The following is a 21,624-nucleotide window of genomic DNA, read 5'->3' on the forward strand; positions in this document are numbered from 1 at the left end:
TCACAAAAAATAAAATACATTTATGTTTTTGGTTGTAACATGACAAAATATAGCAAATTTCAATGGGTGTGAATACTTTTTAAAGGCATTGTATAACTATGTTCAATGAGTTATACTTTTTTTTTACTGTTTTTTGGGCGGATTTCCTGCAACTTGTTGTTAATCTGTATTACAGTAACTAACCTCTCCCTTTAAACCGCAGCCAGGAAACGAAAAGTGAATGCAGAACTGTGAAGGTAAAGAGCCAGTGGCTTTTGCATTCAGATTACAGAATGGTTTTATAGACTGAAAATTACAAATGTTTACTGTACATGTACACGAGTTAATAAAAGTACTTGAAGTGTTACACAGATTCAGGAAAGTGTTCTTGCAACCCAATACACCATGCACATTGCAGCAATTCCACATATGTGTATGTATTTGTGCATGTAGTAGGGCCCAGAAACAATAGTGCGCATTTTGCTTTTTCGGGACTCTCTGGACACTGCCAATCACCAGGTTTCAGCCAATGATTTTGACTGTTGAATATCTCGTGTTGTGTCCAATCAGAGTATGGATCGGCAGGGGGCCCATGCACCCCAAACCCAGAAGCAGGCAGGCAACTTATAGGTAGGTTGTCTGGCCTGCCTGTGCTACTTGTCCGCAGTAAGATTACTGTGGGCGGGTGGCAAGAGGTAAAGGCAGTTGGGTTCATCGTCCCATGCTCAGGTTTCTCAATGAAAAGTAAAATTTACATTTTTGACTTAAAATTCTGCATATTTTTAAAGGATGCTGCAAACTAAAACATTTTAAGAAAATCTGTTCTATAGTGTATACAAACAGCATATTTATAAAAAAATAAAAATAAAAAAAAGATCCGCCAGTCAGGTGACACTGCCTAGGGTGAGATTTTATCGGTCTTCTGCAAGCAGAAGGAAGCATCTTCTCAGTCTCTTCTCCTCCGCTTATCAGACTGCAACTCTGTAAATTTGTAGCGCATCCACAAACTGCACAGGCACCAGAATTGACATGATTGTGTCCTCTCTGATCCAGCATCAGAGTCCAGGAAGTGGAGGGTAATCCTGGATGATGAATAAAGATGGTGAGTCCTTCCAAAGTGAGAAGATGTGTTGTCAGGGGGAGTACAGTGACCTCCCTTATGGCCTGTACATACGATTCGAAAATGGTGCGAAAAATACTGCTTTCAAATCGTTCGTACGACAATCTGATCGTTAGTACACAGCTTTCAATAGCCGATCACAGCCGTTCATCTGATATTATCTGAAGGGACAAGCACAAACATTTTCCTTGTACTTTACTAGATTGCACGTTTTTGTTTACTCAGTAGTGTTGTTGTTCGAAAATACAATATAAAACATGACATGACTTCCGATTGTTTATTCTGTTCTACGAGAATTTTCCTAACTTTAGTAACCTCTTCATTTTCGATATGAGACTAGCATGCAAACAAAAAAGAATGATCATTTGTCCGATAATCTCATTGTGTGTACGAGGCACAGGGCTGGCCCAAGACGTTGTGCTGCCTGGGTCCAAGAATAAAATGCTGCCCCCCCCCCCCCCCAAAAAAAAACACGCAGGCCAAAAGGCCCCAACATCCATTATTTTATATCATGATAATTAAAACTAAAATTAAATTTATCAGGAAATCAGATTTACATGCGACAGCACCCCACCAGCACTGCAGCGGGGCAACTGCCTCGGCCCTTCTGTCGGCAGGGTCCTTGAAAGCAGGAGTCCCTTCCACGGGAATCGTGGTTAACTTATTTAACCTGGATATCGGGGGGTCAACAATCGGAGATGTCCATTTCTTTAGGAGACTCTCCTCAAAGGGGTAACACAACGCCATGCTTTTCGGGACTGAAAAGGCCCGCGGCAGTTTTCCCCACTCCTTGTAAATAAACGTATCAAAATAAGTTGGGTAAGGAAACAACTTAGCCGTGCGGGCCCAGCTTGTGGGACCCGAAAGGGACCAACACCTCTGTAGATGCCCCCGCCATATCCTCCAATTTTAGGGTAACCCGTACCGCTGTAATAAGTGCTCCTACAAGCGCCTTTCCCTGTGGTGACATGGAGTCATCCTCACTGTCCGAACAGACCTGGTCCGCATCCTCTGATACATCAGAACAGGGGCCACCTGTCACAGCGGGGCCTGAGTCAGAATCAGAGCTTTCCCCAGAAGATGGTGGGGGAAGGGGGCATTTTTTTACCCCCCTTGCGATCGCACGCCACTTCCACCCTGGCAACAAAGGCCTCCAGGAACGCCGATAGAGCGTCCACAGGCACCGCATCTGCAGGGGAACCAGTTGCAATAACAGGGATGTTTGGGGAAGAAGCGCTTGTCACCACTTAGGGACCAAAGGCAAGTCACACAAAAAGTCCACCCTCCTAGCTGCCACAGTCTGAGGGACCCCTCGCAGGACTCACCATCCTGACTCAGGTACTGCACTGTGCTGCTGCTGTCCGCTCACCCCTGTGTCATCCACGAGGTGTCTGTGGAAAGCGTGCTGCTCTAAAAGGAAACAAGCATCCAACGCTAAAAGCGAAACTACCCGAGGCTACTGGAAAATGGTCAACTCAGCAAAAACGTCTGAGGGTGCCAAGAAAATGCCCGCCGAACTATTAGAAAGTGGCTGAAAGGCAAAAAACTACTGTGGCTACAAAAAAATTCCCAGAGCCACCCAGAGGACCCCCTCCAGGTACATGCACTGCACCCCCATATGCCCAGTCAAACATCGGCCCATAGCATGTGGAGGAGGGAAGGGACAGGGAGAGAAGAAAGGGAGAGGGAGAGACCCCCTGGTCGACCTCCCAGGGAATGCCCAGCTGCTCCATCCTGCCGAGACAGGTGGAACCATACTTACCTCTCCTACAGGGACTGCTGGATGCATTCCACAGACAGACCAATCACCCGAGCAGTACGGGGTGGCTGTCGGCCACAGCACACTGTGACACAGACAGCAGTAGCCCGGTCGTATGTGTGCCCCGGAGCAAATAGCTCACCGGATTAGACGGGGCATGTCGTGGTAGACCCAGCGCGTAGCTAGGGACTGCTCACCCTCGATGGCCAGGCTGGGGAGACTACAAGAATCTATATTATCCAGCCTGCCACTCAGCCTGGCTGTTTATTGTAGATCACAGGAATAAAAAATGCAGAAAATAGAAAAAATTCCCAGGACCAATGGTCCCCACAGGGAGCCAGGTCCTTCTCCTTCACTAGGCAGAAAAAAACTGAGCTGCTGCATGCAGTGTGAGGGGTTATAGCCAGTAGGACTGCCCCCCGGACGGTACTATGCAAGTGTTGCCATTTTTAACACTTTCTGCCTAGTCCTCTCGTAAAGGGGCGATATAACCTTAAGGTCAAGAAGAGCTGCTGTGTCCATCAATAAACGAGAGAAAAAATCCTGGTCATCAATTGGCTGGGTAAATAAAAGAGGAGAGGCTTCCGAGGCTCAATTGGCTGCCCCTCTCAAAGTGTTGCCTGAGTCCAATGGACCCACTGGGACCCATTGTAGGGCCAGCCCTAATGAGGCATGGGAGTGGAATAAATACCTGAAAGTCTTACACTTATACAAATACTTAGCATACATGATTTATACCCCAGTCACACTGATCGTGACACTGAAATCTACTTGAATTCACTTGAAGTAGCAAAATTTCAAAGTAGCATTTCAGTACTACTTCAGGTGTGACTTCATGCACAGATGTCTATGCAAGTCGCACTTGAACTTGCAAAAAATAGCACAAGAACTACTTTCAAAATTGGCATCGCACTGATTTGGCCACTTCCAATGTGGACAATAGGGTGTGACTTCACTTCAGGTAGCACGATTTCAAAGTAGTACTACTTCAGTGGCTACTTGGAAGACATCTGTGACTTCATGCATAGCTGTCTATGCAAGTCATACTTGAACTTGCAAAAAGTAGTGCAGGAACTACTTTCAAAATGGGTGCACCGATTTGACCACTTCCAATGCAGACAATAGGATGTGATTTGTCATGCAATTCAAAAACTGTCAAATCGCATGACTCAGCTTCCAGTTTTTTTTTTTTTTTTTGTCAAAGCTTAATTGAACAAGCTGAAAATTAGAAGCCATTTGGCTACCATGTACAGCTGCACTAGATTTTGCACGCTCCAATTTTAGTAAAACCACATATTTGTGTACCCCAACTCAATCAGCTGCCAGTTTGGAGATATACAAGGACAAGAACTCAAAGGAAATGGCTATATGATCTGTCATCGCTTGTACATTGTCATGTGATCCCTCATTAACTGCCACTTGTGTTAGGTAGTAGAATGTCATAAACTGGCAGGTATATTGCATGTGTGATTGTTCATTGACTGCAAGGTTTAATGGATCAGAATATTTCTCTTTAAAATGGTAGTAAATTCTCCATTTTAATTTTAACCTACATGTAAGGTTATAATAAAGCTAAATGAATATCTCCTAAGCGTGCACCAGGAGATATTCTGGTGAGCAGCAGCTGGTGATGTCAGCGCCGCATGCACGTTCTGCAGGAACGACATACCTGTGCATGCACAGTAGTAACATCATTGTGGCTAGGCCATTTAAGTGGCTGCAGCCTGCAAACCCAGAAGGAAGACCAGGTGCAGATGGAAGTGTCTGCAGCTGTGAATGCATGCCGCTTGAGGGCTTTGTTTCAAGGTAAGTCTTTCATACATACTTGCGATACTTGCACATTATGCCTTTACCTTGCAGTGAGAGTTATTTTTTATTATTTTTTAAACCTTTACTACCACTTTAAATGAGCTGTCCTAGAAATGTGATATTCATTTTGCTTATTTGTTTTATTCTACTTTTACGAAAAATCAAGCCAGCGCACTTCATTTGTTCAAATTTTATTATGCATGCAGTATAAAATCTTTATTGACATACAAGCATAGACAGATTCATTAACTACTTTGCATCCAGACCAATTCTGACATTTCTCTCCTACATGTAAAATTCATAATTTTTTTGCTAGAAAATTACATAGAACCCCCAAACATTATATATGTGTTTTTTTTAGCAAAGACCCTAGAGAATACAATGGCGGCCGTTGCAACTTTTTATCTCGCACTGTATTTGCAATTTTTCGAACACGTTTTTTTCAGAAAAACAAAAAAAAAAAAACAGTTTCATGCTTAAAAAAAATAAATAAAAAACAGTAAAGTTAGCCCATTTTTTTTTGCATAATGTGAAAGATGAAGATACGCAAAGTAAATAGATACCCAACATGTCACACTTCAAAATTGCACACGCTCGTGGAATGGCGCCAAACTTTGATATTTAAAAATCCCCACAAGTGACGCTTTAAATATTTTTTTACTGGTTACATGTTTTGAGTTACAGAGGAGGTCTAGTGCTAGAATTATTGCTCTCGCTCTAACGTTCGCGGCGATACTTCACAAGTGTGGTTTGAACACCGTTTTCATATGTGGGCGGGACTTACGTATGCGTTCGCTTCTGCGTACGAGATCAAGGGGACGGGGCGCTTTAAACTTATTTTTATTTTTTTTATTGTTAATTTTACTTTTATTTTTTAGTTTGACACTTAAAAAAAAAAAAAAGATTAATTTTATTCCTATTACAAGGAATGTAAACATCCCTTGTAATAGGAATATGGCATGATCGGACCTATTTACAGTGAGATATGGGGTCAATAAGACCCCACCACCTCTCACCTCCTAGGCTGGGAAGCCTAAAATAAAAAAAAAATAGAAAAAAAACGATCATAGCCTCCCAGCCAAGCTGGCACCATTGTTTGAATGCAGAGGCTGGGCGCCCAGCCTTCGAGCGATCATAGAGACTCTGGCGACCATCTGGTCCGTTGGAAATCTCTATGGTAAATATCCGGGGGCTGGCGGATCCTGTGTCCGACTCACCGATGGAAGCGATCTCACTAGGGAGGCTGACCCTATTTGTTCTGCTGACCATCATCACCAGGTCTGAAAGTGGTCTAGGAAAACCAACATTTTGAATTGTTGTCAGAACAAGAAGAGAAAAAAAAAAAAATCTACTAAACGGGGATGCCCGTTTCTGTGGAAAATGTGGTGATAATACCACGCTTATCCAAAAAGAGTGAACAGCCAACACAACAATCAAAATAAAAAGGGGGGGAAAACACCACGCTAAGCTAAACCAACACAAAAAGAAGTGAAAAAACAGCTGCCAACACTTCAAACAACACAAAGTCCAATGAATATAAAACAACAAACAGTGTAGCGCTGAATTGTATAACAAATCTATGTAAAATATAAATATGTAAAAAAATCGTGAAAACTGAAAACACGGTAGAAAAAGTCCACTTAAATAAGCTAGTGCATAAAGACTGTGGTAGGTCTTCTTCAAAGAAGAATGGAAGTTTCACTGATCAAGTGCAACCAGATGTATCAACTTGTCTGAAGCGATCTAAAAGGTAGGTAGAATACTCTTACCAGAGAAGGTGGACTCATCAGTCTTACGACAGTTGAGTCAGAAACGCTTGGGGTCCAAACATGGAACCAAATGATGGGTTGAAGATAGTCGGACCGGGTGCTGGGGAGACTTCAAACGATGGAAGCCCGTGAAGGACGTCTCTCGGGGTATTCCTCAGGTTGTCCGGATCAGATGTGGCCCATTTGGGATTCCAGCCCCAAGTATAGGAGAGGGTTCACAAAAATATAGTAAAGAAAAAAGAAAGCTCCAAATGCCAGAAGCAATCCCGACGCGTTTTCGACAAAGTATGTCTTCAACAGGGATCACGAAAAACAGGATAAAAGCAATGTGGGGTGCCAGATGCAAGCCCGACGCGTTTCGACAAAGTATGTCTTCAAAATTATATATATATATATATATATATATATATATATATATATATATATATATATATATATATATATAATGTTTCTTTTTTTAAATGATTTTTTTTTTCCAAAATTATTATTTTTATTTTTTTCCTTGTGTGAACAGGGGCTAGAACACACAGCCCATTCACAGACAATGGGCCTTAGAAACACACCCGGCCTGTTTTTGAAACAATCCCCTGAGTTGGTTAGGACGCTCAAAAAATTCCTGCAAGCAGCATCTTTGAGGCATTGTAGGAGCGGTGTATCAATGGGCAGCACCACCGAAGCGGCACTTTGCGGGCGCTTTTAACCCTTTTCCAGCCGTTAGCGGGGGTTAAAAGTGCCCCACTAACGGCCGAAAAGCAATGCAAAAAACAGCAGTAAAACGCTGTTAAAAATTCCGCCGACACCCGCCCGAGTGCGAAAGTGCTCTAAAGAAACCTTGACATACTTAAATACATATTCTGTATTTAAACTGTTCTACCTGCTCAAGATTTGGGATCATTCAGATTTGTGATTTAAACCCCTTCCTCTTGCTTAGTTCCATGATGGTAATATTTAGTCTTTGCAGATTGTTTTAAATATAATATGGAAGGTGAGAGCCGACCTCATAGACTGTACATTATCCAGGTGTCAATGTTCCAGCTCTCTCTAAGACTCCATATATGGCATATTGATCCATGGACTGAGTCCAAAATGTTCACGTTGAAACGCCTGTAGAGCAACCAGTATCACTCATATGTTTTTTGAGGTATCATATTTTTGTAATCTGTAAGAGAAGAAAATGCTGTGAGTAATGTTGGTTGGTACTAAGCAGGAGCATTTATATAATCCCCAGAGAGCCTCCCCCTTAAATCAGGGTGCCCAGAGAGCCTCCCCCTTAAATCAGGTTCCCCGGAGAGCCTCCCCTCCCCTTGGGGACCCTTTCAGATACTCGGGGCTATGGGCTCCACATTCAGGACTATAGCCCCAAAAGGCACCACCTAGCGACGCCACTGGTACGAAGACTATATTTGGTCAGTAGCCAGGCTCGACTGCCTAGTGTATTAGTACTTTGAGCAATGAATAGATTGTAATATATTTGCTGCAAAGAAAATCATTTTCTTCTACTTGATTCTGAAGATGAACTTTTTGCTGCATATGATTGCAATGCATGATACTAGATGGCACCTGTGTGTCATAGTATGCATAGCTGGAGCTGGAAGAAGTGTTAAAATTATTTTATTTTTTTTGGTCAATTTCTCTGTGTTGCCAGCCCCTGACCAGGCCATTTTGTAATTCGGCACTGTGTCGCTTTAACTGACAATCGGTCATGCGACGCTGTACCCAAATAAAATTAGGTCCTTTTTTTTTTCCACAAATAGAGTTTTCTTTTGGTGGTATTTGATTACCTCTGCGGTTTACATTTTTTGCGCTATTAACAAAAAAAAAGGCCCACAATTTTGAAAAAACAAAAAAACAAAACAATATTTTTTTCACTATTTTCTGCTATAATACATATCCAAAAAAAAATAAAGTTTAGGCCAATATGTATCCTGCTACATATTTTTGGTAAAAGAAAATCCCAATAAGCATATATTGCTTGGTTTGCACAAAAGTTATAGCGTCCAAAAACTATGGGAAAGATTTATGGACTTTTTTTTTATTATATTATTTTTATTTGCGGTGGACAAATCTGACTCTAAGTGACACTTTTTGGGGATCAGTGACACCAAAAAATGCACTGATCAAAGTATAAATGACAGGGAAGGGGTTAACACCAGGAGTGAGCAAGGGGTTAAATGTGTTCCCTGCCCTGGGAGGTGTTTTCAAGCTGTGGGGGGAAGAGAATTCACTGGAGGAAAAGAGATTGTGATTCAGCTTAGCAGTGGTGTGCTTTGTTTACATCGGCACACCACTGCTCCAGTTCTCTTCTGATAGCTCGGCAGGTCACAGTGGCTATTGCGGCCGCAGGACCTGCTGATTGGCTCTCGCTGTGTCCAATCACAGCGGGAGTGGTGCCACCGTGGTGCACATGCTCCCCCTAAACCGTGTGCACGAAATCACGCACAGGTACGCAATTGTGCTCACCTGGGCTGCCCTGCCGCAGTAAATGTACGTTAAGCGGTTAATGCATAACACAACGCACTTTAACATAACACACAGGGACAGAGAGGCACGAAAGGGCCTTCAAGTAAAAAAAAATTAAATAAATTGTTTAGATTAAAATGGTTAGATCTCCTGTCAATATTCTTGCCATCTATGTACCATTGGGGAGATTCCACCTAATTTTCTATCTCAGAGACACTACAGGAAGTAAGGAGACATCTCCCCAAAGTGAGAGGAAATCCCCTCTTAGAGAGTAGTCACTGGAACAGATTTCCCTTCTATTCCTGTACCAGTGACGACAGTAAAATGTAACTGTTCTTATCAACGTCCGGTAGGGGGTACTATGACATTATTCTGGCCTTTAGGCTGGGATGGCTGGCTGTATAGCATTTCTGATGGTATAATGGGGGTTGTGTAGGATCTTCTACATGGGAAAGAACCTGAATTAAGCACCCCACTGGGTAAGGTGTGGGTCGGGAGTATTCCCGTAGTGTAGAAAATTACGAGGAGCCCAGTGCTTCCTGGTTTAAATGGTGCTGCTTTGTCTGGCAAGACAAACTATATAATGTCCCAGGCCTTGCTGCCCTCAAGGATAGGGGTATCCTAACAATCAAAGATATAAAAAAAGAAGAAGAAAGGGCGCACCAGCCTTGTGCATTATCCTTTGGATATATATTTATTAAAAGCGATATAAAAGAAAACTCACAAACGACTGTAGAATTCTTGCAATAAAATATTCACCAAATAGCAGCATAAAGTTTAAAACAAACAACACTCTCCAACGGTCACAGAGGAAATCACAGGACCACCGCCAACTGACGCGTTTCGAGGGGAATACCCCTCTTCCTCAGAGCTCAGCAGTCAATGCACAAGGCTGGTACGCCCTTTCTTCTTCTTTTTTATAACTCACTGTGAGAACGGGAACTAGGCCACAACACCACTAGTGTTTTCTATACTTCACCTCATGGGCTGGACCTTTTGGCTGAGATTTTGGGCAATTTTAGTTATAAGGCCGCAAGGCCTAGCCAATGCTCAATGTACCTATTTTTATTTTCTCTTTATTTATTTTTCTGTACTTGTGTCTATCACTTGCGCTTTTTCACTTGAATTGTAGGGTGTGGGTCTTCTGACCTACCCTAGAGTCTAGGGGGGGGGGGGGGGATGTGTGGCCCTTAGGTGCCTTCCATCCTTGCTTTGGGTGTGGGGCGCTCTGTTCGGGAGAATCCTTCACCTAATACTCATTGGTCAGCTTCAGCTGATCATGAGCAACAGGGTCTGCCAGGTCTTTTGGCTAGGTGGACCTAAGTGTGCTTATCTCTCTTCAGAATATTTGCAATTGGGAGGTCAGGGAAGAATACTTCTTCTCTAGGAGGGGACCATATGACACATCCTAAGTGCACATTTCTGTATGTTTCTGTGTGTTCACATACACTTTCTTTGGTTATTTTGTTTTTCCCATCACTTTGGTCAATGGTCACCAGTACAAAAGAAGGGGTGAACTTCTCCAGTTGGGACACAGACAGCAAAAAAATAAATAAAAAAAAATAAAAAAAACATAAGAGAATATATATCTCCACACACTATCCAAAACGACATGAAAAAACATTTCAGATTTTCATACACTTTAAATCTTTAGTCTTCAGGTTTGGCGTTTTTGCAGCATTGTTGGATATCACAATTGTAGGGCCCCTTCCTCCTCTGGACTACTCTGACCTCTGCCATTCACCAAGAAAAACATGCTGTACGTGTGGCATTTTCATGGCCAGTGATCGTAAACCTTGTACTTACCTGTATATAATAATAATTAAAAAAAACGGGATGTTGGCGCTGCTAATAGTGAGTATAATTAAATATGCCCCAAACACAGTGAGGGTATAGGGAAAAGAAAGTGAATGAATCTTGAACCACTATAAAACAGTGAAACTGATGAGTTAACCACTTCCCGCCCAAGGCCATCATATGACGTCCTGGATTTTCAGTGGGAATATCTGAATGATGCCAGCAGCCACAGGCATCATTCAGATATCCTTGTTTTCAGCCGGCGATTCTGTGCACCATAAGAATGATCATAGTGGCAGTTCCACCGCTTGATTGCCCTTACAGGCGACGGGAGGTGACATCCCCCCTCCTGCCACAATCCGATGCTTCTCTGGGCTCTCCCGTAACATTGTTGACCCAGAGAAAGAATCGCTCAGCCCCTAATGATGACGATAGAGATTTCCAGTGACCAGATGGTCACCACTCATCTCTATGACCGTCGGAGGCCCGAGCGCGATGTTATGATGTCACGCCTGGGTTCCCGGAAGTAAACAAAGCCGCGTTTGCGGCTGTCAGCATGGGATCAGTGAAATTTTTCTCATGATCTCATGCTTTCCAGCCTGGAGGAGAGATGTGGGGTCTTATTGATCCCACATCTCTCCATAAAGAGGACCTGTCATTAATGATTCCTATTACAAGGGATGATTACATTCCTTGTAATAGGAATAAAAGTGATCAAAAAAAGTTGAAAAAATAAAGTAAAAAAAAATCAAAATAAAAATTAAAAAGTTATTTTTTTTAAAAAGCCCCTGTCCCCAGTAACTCAGGCTCAGAAGCAAGTTAGTCCCGCCCACATATGTAAATGCCATTCAAACATCACATGTGAGGTATCGCCACATGCGTTAGAGCGAAAGCAACAAGTCTAGCTCTAGACCTCCTCTATAATTCTCAATATGTCACCTGTAAAAACGTTTAAAGTGTCGCCTATGGAGATTTTTAAGTACTGAAGTTTGTCGTCATTCCATGAGTTTGCGCAATTTTAAAGCGTGAAATGTTAGGAATCTATTTACTCGGCGTAACATCATCTTTCACATTATACAAAAAAATTGGGCTAACTTTACTGTTTTGTTATTTTTGAAATCATGAAACTTTTTTTTTTTCCAAAAAAAGTGTTTGATAAACTGTTGCGCAAATACTGCGTGAGATAAAAAGTTGCAATGACCGCCATTTTATTCCCTAGGGTGTCTGCTAAAAAAAAAAAAAATTGGAGGTTCTGAGTAATTTTCTAGCAAACAAATTATGATTTTTACGTGTAGGAGAGAAGTGCCAGAATAGGCCCCGGTATTGAAGTAGTTAATAATTGTGTTATCTAGTTCAAAAACAAAGATAAAGTGCAAATCTCTACACAGTAGGATGAAAACCTCATGATAGATGGTGGTTAGAGCTGTTTTTTCATCTCTCATGAGGTTTTCATCCTACTGTTTAGAGATTTGCACTTTATCTTTGTTTTGAACTAGATAACACAATTATTAACTCATCAGTTTCACTGTTTTATAGTGGTTCAAGATTCATTCACTTTCTTTGCCCTATACCCTCACCGTGTTTGGGGGATAATTAATTATACTCATTACGAGCAGCGCCCACATCCCCGTTTTTTTATTATATATATTTTTTGGGACACCACTTTGTGGAGTCTTTGTTGGGGAGGCTGCAGCTATATCTATTCCTCAGCGCGGATTTTTACTTTTATATATTTCTTCTACTTACCTGAAAAATAAAAGCACACACACAAAGTAATGGCTAAAAACGAGAATGCTAAGAGTGAAAATCCAATTGTCCGATTGCGTTGATAGATAGAGATTGGAAGATGGTGTTGGTCCAGGAAGCCTGTAAACAGAAGACGTAGGCCCACTGTAAAGATAAATCTATACCATTCACACTGATCTATAGTAATTAGTGCAATATGCATAGTCATTTAGCTTTTTAATAAACTGTTAACATCCAATATGCACAGATATTATCTTTATGCTTTGCAACTGACTGGCCCATTAACCACATGCAGAGCTTGCAAACTGCCTCCCTTTTGGAACCAAATCTTTGTCCTTCTTTCCCTCTCAAATGCTAATCATTAAAGATCTTATGTGTAGACTTGTGTATAGAAATGTGCTCTTGAACTGCCAAAAGTATTTCTTAGACCCCTTTCACACTGTGGCGCATTGCAGGCGCTACATCGCAAAAAATATTGAAAGCAATGGGGCAGCGTGGCTATACCGCTTTGCGGTGGTTTTACCCTTTCTTGGCCGCTAGTGGGGGGGTAAATGCACCGAATAGTGCTGTGAAATTGGTGGTAAAGCGCAGCTAAAAATAAAAAAATAGCACCGACGCACCCATCGCCCCAGTGCGAAAGGGACCTTATGCACTATATGATGCAAAGTTTCATCCAAATGTCTTTAATATTACATTGGTTATTTTAAATAGGAGGCCACAAATCTACTTTAACTTAATGGGTTAGGTTGAAGGGTTTAAGTATATCTATAGACAAAACACTGTTTTTCTGATTTTGTCAGAGGAAGGAAGGGCAAGTAATTCTGATTTTAAATGCTATACTGCCCCTCTAGGAGATTTATCTTCTCTTCCTGTTTTTGTTTGACACCAACAACCCGGAAAGAAAATAAGGGCAAATACAACATTTGGGGACACAAAAGGGAAATTCTATCCTCACAATGATTTCAACCTTCATCATTCAAATATATATTTTTTTTTATTGCTATCTATGCCCCAGTTGCGTAGATTTCCCCTCACTTCCTATTCTTTATTCCCATCGGAATTGGGAAGATTGTCCCCTACTTCTTTTCTAGCTTGCGTCTGAAAAAAAAACATCTAAAAAAAAGACACGGGCAGCTTTAAAAAGTTTTTTTCACTTTATCAAAAGAAGTTTGAGGTTATAAAAAAATAAATAAAAAATTTACATACATACTCACCTCTATGCTGTAGCTTCGGTGTGATGCTGCAGCTGTCCCACACGGGTTTTAAGACCGAGAAATGAGCGATCGCATGACCGCTGATCACTCACTTATTGGTCTGCTAAGAACAGAGAGCAGTCTCTGCTCTGCCCCTCCAGCCCTCACTGGAGCACCGGGCTGGAGAAGGGTGCAGCAGGCGTTGGCTCTCAGCCATGTGCTGAGAGGCGGAGCCAGCTGTTAAACAGGCAGCTGGGTGGATGCCAACAATATGGTCTGGATCCTTCCAGAACCTGGAACTGCTCTGTGATGTCAGCTGACAACAGACTATACTTCTCTTTTAACCACTTCAGCTCCAGAGGATTTACCCCCATTGCCATTTTTTTGAAATACAAATAGCGCTTTCTTTTAGTGGTATTTGACACCTCTGCAGTTTTTGTTTTTTTTTGCGCTATAAACAAAAAGACCAGCAATTTGAAAAAACTTCCTCAATTTAAGCTAATACATATTCTGCTACATATTTTTTGGTAAATAAAATCCCAATAAGCGCATATTGATTAGTTTGCTTAAAAGTTATAGTGTCTACAATCTATGGAATATTTTTAATTTATTTTATTTTACTATTAATGGCAGCAATCAGCGACTTATAATGGGACTGCGATATTGCAGTGGACAAATCGGACACTAACCGACACATTTTGGGGACCAGTGACACCAAAACGGTTATCAATGCTAAAAAATATGCACTGACACTGGCAGGGAATCAGTGGTGATCAAAGGATTAAATGTATGCCTAAGTTGTGCTTACTAACTGTGGGGGAGGTGCTTTGACTGGGGAAGGGCAAGGATCTGTGTTTCTGCTTAGCAGAAACACAGGATCAGTACCTTCCCTTATGACAAAACGACAATCTGCCTTGTTTACATACGCAGATTGTCACCTGCCTGTGTAATGCCTAATTGGCAGGTCCTAGCAGACATCCAGTCTGCGGTACCCGCCACTGGGTGTACCCCAGACCTGGAAGTGCCAGAATAGGTATGTGATCTGGCACAGAACGGCATCTTGCTGACTGGCTAACACATTTGTGCAGCAGCGGAGCGAGGGAGCCTTGACATCAGCATGCGTCCATATAACCCCATTTTTATATTATGATCGCTGCATGCTCCTAGTACACTGGCTGAGCTGTCATTGACAACTCTTGGTCACTGTTAGGTCCATTGCAAAAGATCCTGACATTTTGGTGTGGATGGGAGACACTGTCGAACTCCACTGCTGGCAGCCTGTAAAGCTCTATGACAAGCTGCAAGCTGCTGGACAGTACACTCAGTTGCAGTAAAGTTCAGGGCAGTATGCATTCAGAGACAAATGCCCAGAATGCAATGTCTGTGTCCCAGGAATTCATGAGTGGGCATATACTGCCCTAAACATTAGTACCACTCAGTGCACCATCCTGCCACAGTTGTTTCCAGCCTCTCTTAGAATTTTACAGGCTGCTGGCAGTGGGACTGGATGGGGCACCTGTGCATTCTGCCCACACCATGAGGTCTTAATGATTCCAAACGGATGGGAGACTCCTGATTACATGACCACAGCACTTACTAGGGATGCACCGAAATTTTGGCCGCCGAAACATATTGGCCGAAAATGCCCTTTTCGGCAATTTGCCGAAAGGAAAAAACGGCTGATAATTGAGCTGAAAATGGGGCGGGGGTGGAGCACCGCCTACATCATGGGGGGTGTATAGCGCAGGAGAGCCGCCTCTGCTGTCTGGTTGAATAGCGCACCGGGAACATCGCAGTATTAAATTTCAATAGCTGTGATGTTCCCGGTGCTCTATTCAACCAGGCGGCGGAGGCGGCTCTCCTCTCTCTTCGTTGCACAGGGGGCTTCACTGGCTGCACAGGGGGCTTCACTGGCTGCACAGGGGACAACACTGGCTGCACAGGGGACAACACTGGCTGCACAGGGGACAACACTGGCTGCACTTATCTCTTTTATCATGTCGCCAGTCTCTGACCATCTCCTGTACAAGAATATTTTTTAAAAACAGTCATTTTCGGTATCGGTCAGTTTCGGTATCGTTTTTCGGCCTAGTGTATTTTTCATTTTCGGTATCGCACCAAATATCGCCACCAAAAAACCCATTCGGTGCACCCCTAGCACTCACATCATCAGAAAGTCCACTTCCATCTTCCACCATTTAATAAAGGGGGCAAAGAGTTTGGCAAGGGGTAAAAAAAAAAACAAAAAAAAAAACACACTAGCTGGGATTTGGGTTTAGATGTTTATGGATTGTGTGAATAGGGAAAGAGCGAGCCCTTTGCTTACATATATTGCACTAAAAACAGTCCCTCGCTTCCTGACACTAAATTAGATGATTGGTAGGAATGCAACGGAAAATTCTAATGTTATCTTAAATTATTCTACTTATGTATCTTGTCTGATATATATACCTTCAAGATCCATCTCGTTTAGATTCACAATTAGTGTTTTCTCCAGGCTTATGTGTTCCACATGACAAGAGTATGTATCATTGCTGACCAGAACTTCCACACTGACTCTGATCTGATAGGTGCCATCAGGATGGGGGAGAACTGGACTCATTTCATCTGAAGGAACATCATCCTTCCCATTCCTCACCCACTTCACATCCACAGGTCGGGGGTGAAACCCGTACACCAGGCAATGAAGTCTGGTCATCCTGTCAGAACGATGTCGACTCCACACCTTCACCTCTGGTAGGACTGACAGTAACATTTACAAAACAATAGGTCATCTTCACAGGTCAACAGAATGAGAAAAATACAATAATAAGATTAATAAAAAAAAAAAAAAAATTATATATATATATATATATATATATATATATATATATATATATATATATATATATATATATATATATATATATATATATGATTTTTATAGCTGTTCAAAATACTTTAGCTCTAACATATACATAGCACTATCCCAGTCCCAAGTGTGGGAATTTACAGTATTTTGAACATATATCATATATTGAATATGGACTTGGAAACTCCTTGATTATCACTATCCCTGTCGGGGAGAGTTTGACTTCACTTCCTGTCTGGGTGACCACACAAGGAGCAAGGGAGAGGCTTCCTAATGGTTACAGCCTGCATGAGCAAAGTACAGGTTCACTCATAAGAACAAATTAATCTTTAGTAATGCTGTCCTTTCATAAACACCACCCACACTTCGTTGAGTACAGCCCCGTCCTCCATAATCCAGCAGTCTTTACTCTGACATGGTCCCAGCTGGTTCCTCTTCATGCTGAAGTCCTATATATTTCTAGGGGTAAGCCACTCCAAGGGATTGCTAAGGTGGCCTTGGTATGACTACTCAAAGAATTGAATGGGGACAAGGTGCAGATACACAGATAGAGAGGTAAGTATTATCTCAGGTGGGCTGCAATCGGAGGGGTGGGGACTTATTAAAAGGGAACATTGCCAAGAGGATGAATTTTAATTCCGAGGGGATAAAGCCACTGCAAATGTTATATTCTGCTTTGCACATTTCTAAATGCATTTTACAGTCCATTCATAAAACGCGGTCACCCATGAGAGAGCTCTGTGATGTAACTGTTTGGTAAAATGAAATCAATGGGTTTAGTTCCACTTAAAGGAGAAGTCATCCTTTAAAGAGACAGTTTAGCTATATCCTGAAATTCCCCTTACCATTTGTTTTCAGTTCTTCTTTCACGTGTTTCCTGTACTTGTTAATCCATTCAATGCAGTATTCCTCTGAAAACTCTTTATCTGCCCGAGTGGTTTGCTGATCACTGTTCCATTCTTGGGTTAATATCTGTGCTTTCTCCACTGCTGGGAAATATTGTAATGTCTGCTTATCAAAGAAGACGAGTTCTCTCCCATTGTATCCAAACTCTGTGTGTCCGCCGATGCTGCTGTCCTCCCAATACACACACTCAAATTTTATTTGGTATGTGTGAACGTCTGCAAGAGAAAAATGAAACTTTTATACTCGCTGTAAAATCCTTTTCATTGAAGGAGACAGCCGGATCAGTAGATCGTGATCAGTAGGTATTGTGTCACTTGCAGGAGTAGGACGCTAGATACAGCAAAAGAAATGGAGCACAACCCAGGGACAGCCCCTGTTGGTGGCTAGCTCCCCATTTACAACACACATCAGTTGTTAGCCAGCAGTATTAGAAAAAAAACACAGACAAAATATCCACTGAAAGCGGAGTTCCACCGAAAAGTGGAACTTCCACTCATTTGACCCCCCCCCCCTTCCGGTGCCACAATTGGCACCTTTCAGGGGGGTGCAGATATCTGCACCCATTTCCGGGAATAGACTCTTGCGGCAGTCGCACCCCTTCCCGCAGTCTCCTGGGAAACACACAGGTCCCCGGAGATAGCGGGGACCACTTACGACGCGCAGCCTGACTCATGCACGTGCACTAGGGAACCGGGAAGTGAAGCCGCAACGCTTCCCTTCCTGATTCCCTCAATGAGAATGGCAGTCGAGTGGGTGCCGTGTTCCTCAATGAACTACCATTCTCTTTTTCGTTCACTGAACACAGCCAAATCAATAGCTGAGGGCCAGATGGACATTGCAAAACATAGCTAGATATCAGGGTTGGGACGTAGCACAACTATCCAATAAGCAAGGAGGCATTGTTCCCAACAGAACTCAAACCGATGCCTGCAAATCCTTGCGACCAAAACTAGCTTTGGCAGAAGTTGTAATGTCTACCTTGTAAAATCTGGTCTAAAACAGACAACCAGGCAGCCCCTTTGCAAACCTGAGAGGCAGGGGCACAGTGGTGAAAAGCCCGGGAATGCGCTCAGAGTCCTGGTGGAATGAGCAGTAAAGGGAAACGGGGTTCCCACAAGGAATGAACAGAAGGTGCAGTGCTCAGAACAGGCCTTAACCACAGTCTGACTAATCTATCCAGAAATAGTAGATGGTAAACTGGCCGGCCCTTCCTAAGACATCTCTGGTAATGAACAGGGAATTATTTTGGCCAAATCATGTGTAGCATCTGTTATCAGTTTTTAGGCAGAGGGGGCGCTGCTTAGTTCTCCTGATGTAATTAGGTAATGAACTGTGGGAGGGAGCCTTTTCCTCCTGGGTTGAAGCTGGCCTGAGTCCCACTGGCTTGTCCCCGGTGATAGCAGGGCTCTCCCTAAATTCTGATGCCTTTCTGGTAGAGATGGAGCTGCATGTCCCAGGCTACAGCTGGGAGCTGCAAGTAGCTATCGGTGATTTGCCCCCTGGTGCTGGGAAAACAATTCTGGACTGCACACCTCGTGGAGGACAGTGGTATACCCGTTGCACGTTTTTGTGATACACTCTTTATGTGTGTGCACTTTTTTTGGCAACGGGTGGAAGTTTGTGGGTGTGTTTTGCATGCCACAGGCTTTTTAAAAAAAAAAAAAAAAAAAAAACTTCCAGACTGCACACCATTGGTGTTTCACCTGCAAAAGGACATGTCACCTGTGCTTTTCTTGCACAACAGCTTTTCATGTTGCATTTTGCGTACCAAGGGCAAATTTTATGTTTGTTTTTTCACTTATTTATTAATGGGAACTTTGCACTGCACATGTGTTTTTGCACAGGAGTGTGCAAGTCATCAGGACCTGCTCTCATGTGGGGGGTGGACTCTGTGGCCTTCAGGTCTTTTGCCTATCCTCATCTGGAGGGTTCTCTCTTCTGGAGAGCCCCTTACCAACTACTTGGAGGACCAGCCCCGGCTGGTCCATAAGGAGTAGGGTACACCTGGCTTTGGCCTAGGTTCACCATGGCGTACCTTGCCTCTATCAGGAGCCCTGTGGCACGGGAGGTTCAGGGTTAGTGGCCCTTTCTCTTCTGAGGATTGGCCATTCTGTACCCTCTGTGCACTTTTGTGTGCTGTGATTGCATAGTTCACTTTTTTTTTGCTAAAGCACTGCACAGAGGAGCTTCTATGGAAAAAAAATAAACGCGAATCCATCTTCCAGATGGAGGCAGAAAAATTCAAGTAAACTCTAAAAATATGCATTATTTAATAAAGTCCACAACGTGATGAATGTAAAAAAGTAGAAAATACAAAGTCCACAAATGAAGACTGGGATATTTGTATTAATCCAGGTGAGTGGATGACCTCCTTAGGACATCAGTAGGAGGACAAGTGAGAGAAGTAGATAATGGGACATATGCCGGATGAGTCAAGGCTTGTGGTGAAAACACACCAGTAGATAAGAAGATCCACGTCTGCAGCCACTGGCACGAGTCAATGGTGGTCACACTGTCCTTCGGATGGTTCCCAGTAGATAAATGATCTCAGAGGGAGGGTAGCCGAATCTTTCCCATAAGCTCACTAGATGCAACCTTTAGGCTGGGTTCACACCTATGCACATTGGATACGGGTTTCGCCACATCCAATTCACATAGCAGGAGAATATAACCAGCTCTCTATGGAGCCGGTTCACATGTCTCCAGGGGGGTTGCAAAGCGCACTGCACAGAAACGCTGTGCGTCTTTGCCTCCGTATCAGGGCCGAATTCAGGCAAAGATTCTGCCCTGATTCGTCTCTGAAACGGAGAACAGGGATGGATAGACAATGTTGATCCGCGGCCAGTTTAGGTGTGACCCGAGCCTTAGTCCTTGCAAAGCTGCTACTTCTGGTTGTCTGTAGTTCAAAAGACGCATTTAGATTACTGTTATCTGTATCTCCTCACAGATTACCCTCATCTGTATCTCCTCACAGATTACCCTCATCTGTATCTCCTCACAGATTACCCTCATCTGTATCTCCTCACAGATTACCCTCATCTGTATCTCCTCACAGATTACCCTCATCTGTATCTCCTCACAGATTACCCTCATCTGTATCTCCTCACAGATTACCCTCATCTGTATCTCCTCACAGATTACCCTCATCTGTATCTCCTCACAGATTACTCTTATTTGTATCTCCTCACAGATTACCCTCATCTGTATCTCCTTACAGATTACCCTTATCTGTATCTCCTCACAGATTACCCTTATCTGTATCTCCTCACAGATTACTCTTATCTGTATCTCCTCACAGATTACTCTTATCTGTATCTCCTCACAGATTACCCTCATCTGTATCTCCTCACAGATTACCCTTATCTGTATCTCCTCACAGATTACTCTTATCTGCATCTCCTCAAATAGTACCTATAAGATTGTCTGTGTAACTTCCTACATCCCATGATGCCTTGCTGCAATTTATCTGTTATTTACTTGCAATTTTCTTTTGCTGTGCTGCCTGCTGTTTCATGTATAAAGTGACAGCGCGGTATTTTCCACTTTCACAAAGTAAACTCTAAAAGCCCAAAGCAAAACCCAGACAATGAAGAGCCACTTCTTTAGGATTGAAGGGTTATGACACAAAAAAGGCAGAATGTCCTCATTCAAATGAAAGGCTGATACAACTTTCAGTGAGAAGGATACAGTGCCTTGAAAAAGTATTTATACCCCTTGAAATTTTTCACATTTTGTCATCTTACAATCAAAAACGTAAATGTATTTTATTGGGATTTTATGTGATAGACCAACACAAAGTGACACATAATTGTGAAGTGGAAGGAAAATGATAAAATCGTTTTGAACATCTCACAGATGTGTTCAATCCATCATCCAAAAATGGAAAGAGTATGGCACAACTGCAAACCTACCAAGACATGGCCGTCCACCTAAACTGACCGGCCGGGCAAGGAGAACATTAATGAGAGAAGGAGCCAAGAGGTCCATGGTAACTCTGGAGGAGCTGCAGAGATCCACAGCTCAGGTGGGAGAATCTGTCCACAGGACAACTATTAGTAGTCACCTCCACAAATCTGGCATTTATGGAAGAGTGGCAAGAAGAAATCCATTGTTAAAAGAAAGCCATAAGTCCCATTTTCAGTTTGTAAGAAGTCATGTGGGGGACAAAGCAAACATGTGGAAGAAGGTGCTCTGGTCAGATGAGACGAAAATTGAACTTTTTGGCCTAAAAGTAA

The 21,624-nt window shown here is 42.7% G+C and overlaps 1 protein-coding gene across 1 annotated transcript in view; it reads right to left on the reverse strand.

Moving 5' to 3' along the window:
• Positions 1–4,842: 4,842 nt before the first annotated feature.
• Positions 4,843–21,624, reverse strand: part of LOC143984380 (major histocompatibility complex class I-related protein 1-like) — a 31,585-nt gene continuing 14,803 nt past the window's right edge. Inside the window, exons 3-6 of the mRNA XM_077484599.1 lie at positions 17,329–17,604; positions 16,084–16,374; positions 12,440–12,559; positions 4,843–7,595 (exon numbers count right to left, since the gene is read on the reverse strand). Coding sequence (XP_077340725.1) covers positions 7,558–7,595; positions 12,440–12,559; positions 16,084–16,374; positions 17,329–17,604 — 725 coding nt within the window. The 3' untranslated portion in view covers positions 4,843–7,557. The remainder of the gene's footprint in view (positions 7,596–12,439; positions 12,560–16,083; positions 16,375–17,328; positions 17,605–21,624) is intronic.

Source organism: Lithobates pipiens, unplaced genomic scaffold, assembly GCF_037356315.1.
Source record: "Lithobates pipiens isolate NorthernLeopardFrog02 unplaced genomic scaffold, aLitPip1_a1.2 Scaffold_1, whole genome shotgun sequence".
Classification (NCBI taxonomy): domain Eukaryota; kingdom Metazoa; phylum Chordata; class Amphibia; order Anura; family Ranidae; genus Lithobates; species Lithobates pipiens.